Source organism: Prunus persica, chromosome G6 (assembly GCF_000346465.2).
Source record: "Prunus persica cultivar Lovell chromosome G6, Prunus_persica_NCBIv2, whole genome shotgun sequence".
In the NCBI taxonomy this organism is placed as follows: Eukaryota; Viridiplantae; Streptophyta; class Magnoliopsida; order Rosales; family Rosaceae; genus Prunus; species Prunus persica.
The window spans coordinates 7,928,394-7,932,892 of record NC_034014.1 but is presented as its reverse complement, the minus strand read 5'-3'; the positions used below and the strand labels follow the sequence as shown (position 1 = coordinate 7,932,892).

The 4,499-nt window shown below is 39.9% G+C and overlaps 1 protein-coding gene across 1 annotated transcript; it reads left to right on the top strand.

The window, feature by feature from the left end:
* Nucleotides 2,922-4,499, top strand: LOC109949585 (TMV resistance protein N-like). The gene is made up of 2 exons (XM_020565653.1): nt 2,922-2,970; nt 3,562-4,499. The coding sequence occupies exons 1-2, from the start codon at nt 2,922-2,924 to the stop codon at nt 4,497-4,499; spliced, it is 987 nt and encodes a 328-aa protein (XP_020421242.1).

The following is a 4,499-nucleotide window of genomic DNA, read 5'->3' as shown; positions in this document are numbered from 1 at the left end:
TAACTGACAGGTCCTTCACACTGTTTTTGTCTCTGCAAAACGACCACTTTCATGTCATCAAAATTAACAGAATTTTGGGTGGAGTCAGCAGCAACATGGGACATCAAACTTTGATCAAGGTGATAAAGTGGCTCACTTTAACTTCCATGAGGTGAAGTGAGACCTGATCATTGTAAGGACCCAAACCTAAAATTCATATTTAATTAGTAATTTATTATGCGGAAAGACAATTTTGCCCTGTGACTAAATTATGAACTCAAAGTTGACTTTTTGACCGAAAAGGAATTTGACAATTCCCCATACACCGTTGGTAGAGCATGACGACACGAGTTCATAGACACGAAGTAAGCTCAAATCGGAATTTTCACGAAGACAATACGATTAAAATATCATGAGGGGCAAAATGGTAAATTGAAAAATCAGATTTATAAAACCTGTTTCTCTCTCTCTCTTTCTTCCCCCATCAATTTCTCTCTTTTCTCTCTCTCCTCCCGATCAGCCCGTGCCAGCCGACCTTCCTCCCTTCTCATCGTCGCCACGGCCACCACGCTTGGAGCCGATCTCCGCCGTTGGTACCAAACGAACCATCACTCGACCGCCGTCATTTTCTGACCCTTTGCCGGAGTTTCCGTGGCCGGAGCTCGCCGAAAAACTCCATTTTTGCCGGATTTCGTGTTTAAACTTCCAGCTCGATTTTCTCCTTCAATTCTCCAAAAAATCGATCGAGTAAGGTATGGTTTCTCAGCTATTTTTCGTGTTCTAGCTGATGGATGTATGGGTTTCGATCGAGTTTAGCTCTAAAGCGATTAATTTTTCGACTTGAAATCTGGCCGAAACTTCGGCCGCCGTGATCTACTGTTTCTGGTCACTTTTTGGGGTAGGTCCAAGAACAAAAGTGACTCCAAATGGGGTGTTTTACCTAGAATAGGAGTTTGGAGTCCTGGTTCTGAGATTTTTCGACCACCCAAAATCGCTTAAAACACCCAAATCTGCCCGCGCGTGCTGGTGCGCATGGGCGAGGGTGGTGAAGTAATTTTGTATAGTTTTGTGACCCTCGTGTCGTCACGAGCGCGTAGGATTTCGCGGATATCGATTCGGAGTCCGTTTGAGTCCCGAACGGATTTTTCATATCTCGCGATCCTTGGGTGCAGTGTCGTTAAATCATTGGATCACACTGAATTTTTGATATGTCGGTCTACATGATTTCAGGATCTTGTAGGATTCGACGGATTGCGAATCGGAGTCCTGGATACTCCGAAATCGCGAACCCTAGGGCTAGGGTTTAGAAATTATGCGATTACACGATCGTAATTAATCCGACCGTCCGATTGACACCAATACCCTCGGGACATGTGTCCTAAATATATTGGACCTTCTAGCGGCATCCGGATCATATTGTACCCGTGGGGTTCCGGATTGACTTTTTGGACTTTAGCGCTTTTTGAGTCCCAAGATACCGCTAAACTATCCCACGTGGAAGGAAAGCTGTTATGGGCATAGGGATCACTTTAAATTGACGGACGTACTTTTAGGAGCCGGGGGTAGGATTTTTAATTTAATACTATATTGTATTAATAGAATATTATGGTCATTGAATCAGGCACCCGGGCACCAGTTGACCCGCAGGAGGGACCTTCAAGAGGTCCAGCGAGCTCAGACTATCAGTGAGTGGACTCTTTATTTTTATAAATGAATTTAATCAGTTCAGTTTCAGTTAAGCAGTTCAGTTTCAGTTATAAGCTGTTTTATGCTGTTAAATATTTTATGTTACATGCTGCCGAGTGAAGTTTCCTTTTAAGAATATAGGAAAAGATATTCTCGTTAATTATCAGATAAATGACAGCAGAATTTTAAAGGTTACAGAAAGTTAATTATTCATAAGATTTTCTTCAGAAACTTTATATTTTCTTAAACCACCTTGTACCCAGTTATTACATGTTGCCTTCGGATTATATTTGTTGCCTTCGGTTTAGTCAGCATGCTTGACAGTTGCCTCACGAGTTCCTTGGTACTCGAACTCGTGTGGAGCGAGTAATGCGGATAAAGGCGGACTACGATTCCCTGAATCCTGCGAGTTGCGGCTCAGACTGACCTCGTGTCACTGAGACCTGCGAGTATGTGTCACCCATGGTGATGCAAGGAATTGACGGATATAAGGATTTGACGGAAATAAGGGTACACCTAGGTGATAGTTTTCAACTGTTTTCAAATGTATAGTTATATACATGCATTGATTTCAGAAATATAGAAAATAAGTTAGTTTGTATAACTGTTTTTACAGTGGGGTTAGTATGTTCATATAGTATTTTCTAAACTTTGTTTTTGGGTCCACTCACCCTTCTTGTTGTTTTGCGCCCCCAGGCAGTAGACGTGCACAGGAATCCACCACCGGGCCACTTCCCATCTTCCGCGCCTTTCTTTGATGTAGGATTTGTATTTTGTACAAAGATTCACTCTTTTGTAAATTCTTAGTAGTCGCTCTGATGTTTTGCCCTAGACTGAGCTTGGATCTCGTGACATGTGTATACTTATGTATGCTGGCAGTTGGTTGTATATATATACTTGTTTTGACAGGTGTAAGATTTTGGTATTGAGCCAGATACAAGGGAAACTCTGCTCGTTTTTCGGTAGAAGTCAACCTTGTTATTTTTATCATGTTTTGTATAGAAGGGCAATTAGGTCATTTGTGCCCGACATTCGCCAGGTGTCGGACACACACAGGGTCTGGCTCGGATTCCAAAGTGGAATTTGGATCGGGTCCTGTCAATCATAGTTTCAGAGGCATTATAACAAATAAGAGCCTTTAAGCTATTAAGGGTAAAATTGGAATAGAATATTTAAAAGAATAAGAAGAACATTAAAATGTGGACCGGCCTATCACAATAATCTATCACACATGATTGGAAAAACCAATTTAAAACATGGAGGATTGCATGGACATTGATATCTATGCACATGGACTTTTTGATCGTTCTCCATATTCAGAATAACCTTAATTTTTATTTGAGAACTAACCTAAGCATTGGAGGTTCTTTGGCACACACTACACCGTTGTGTTCAAGGACTTACGATCTTTTTCTCTTTTTACTTGAAGTTTAGGATTAAGGAAGTAATTCTCGAAGGATGTCAAGATCCTTTCCTACACGTGTTTTTTTCCTCCCTTGCGAGCGTACTTTATTATTATTATTATTATTATTGTTAACACCATATGGCAAACCAAGTTTGGCAAACCATATAGCAATAGAATGCCAATGCTCCTGTGCTTGGTTTGATTATTTTTAATCAAATTGGGATAAATAAGATTTATAGAAATCAGTTTCATGTTCCCATACAAAATTGAGTTGTTTGGAACCCTGTACATCCAACAAGATTAAACAACTATTTCCCTTAGGATATTGTGGACAGAAACCGTATTTCCTTTTACTTGGAATTGAATCAATTTTACCTACTGCTTTGTCCAACAATGTTTGAACAAACATAACAATAACCAGATATTGTGAATTGTAAATAAGTTATTGATTTAAATGTTTCACCTTGTGTTGGTTTCATAATGGTTCATAGTTCTGTTTATTGCCAGGCATGAAGCAAATTTTATCGGGAGAATTGTTGGGGAGATTGATCGACAGTTGAATAATAAACGCTCATTAAACATCGACTTCCCAGTTGGAATTGAGTCTCGGCTAGAGAAGTTGAGTAAAGACTTGCGTATTGAATCATCTAATAAGGATGTTCGTATGGTTGGTATTTGGGGAATGGGCGGAATAGGAAAAACAACTCTTGCCAAAGCCGCTTTCAATCAATTTGGTCGTAGCTTTGAAGGTAGTTGTTTCCTTGCAGACGTGAGGGTAAAAGCTGCAAACCCCGGTGGTCTAGTTAGTTTGCAAGAACTTCTTCTTTATGAAACCTTGAACAGAAGCAAGACGAAGGACGTTGGTTTTGTGGATAGAGGAACCATTATGATAAAAGAAAAACTTCAACATAGAAAATTAGTCGTCATAATCGACGACGTAGATAAAGTGGAGCAACTAGAGGCATTAGCTAGAAGCCATGATTGGTTCGGTCCAGGAAGTAGAATTGTTATAACAACAAGAGATAAGCAGTTGCTAAAACCTAATGTCGATGATATATATGTCGCTGAAGAAATGGATGAAGAAGAAGCTCTAGAGCTCTTTATTTGGCATGCCTTTAAAGGATGTCATGTTAACGAAGAATATGTTGAGCTCTCAAGAAGAGTAGTTTCTTACTGTAGAGGTTTGCCACTAGCACTAAAAGTTTTGGCCTCTTCGTTGGCCACACAAAGCAAGGAAGTGTGGGAAAGCCAATTGGATAAATTGAATACAATTCCTCCTGAAGATGTTGTAAACAAGCTCGGAATAAGCTATAAATGGCTAGATAATAAAGATAAGGATATATTCCTTGATATATCTTGTTTCTTTATTGGGATGGACAAGAACTATGTCATGTTATCATGGAAAGTCTGTAGAAACAGGAATCAATAA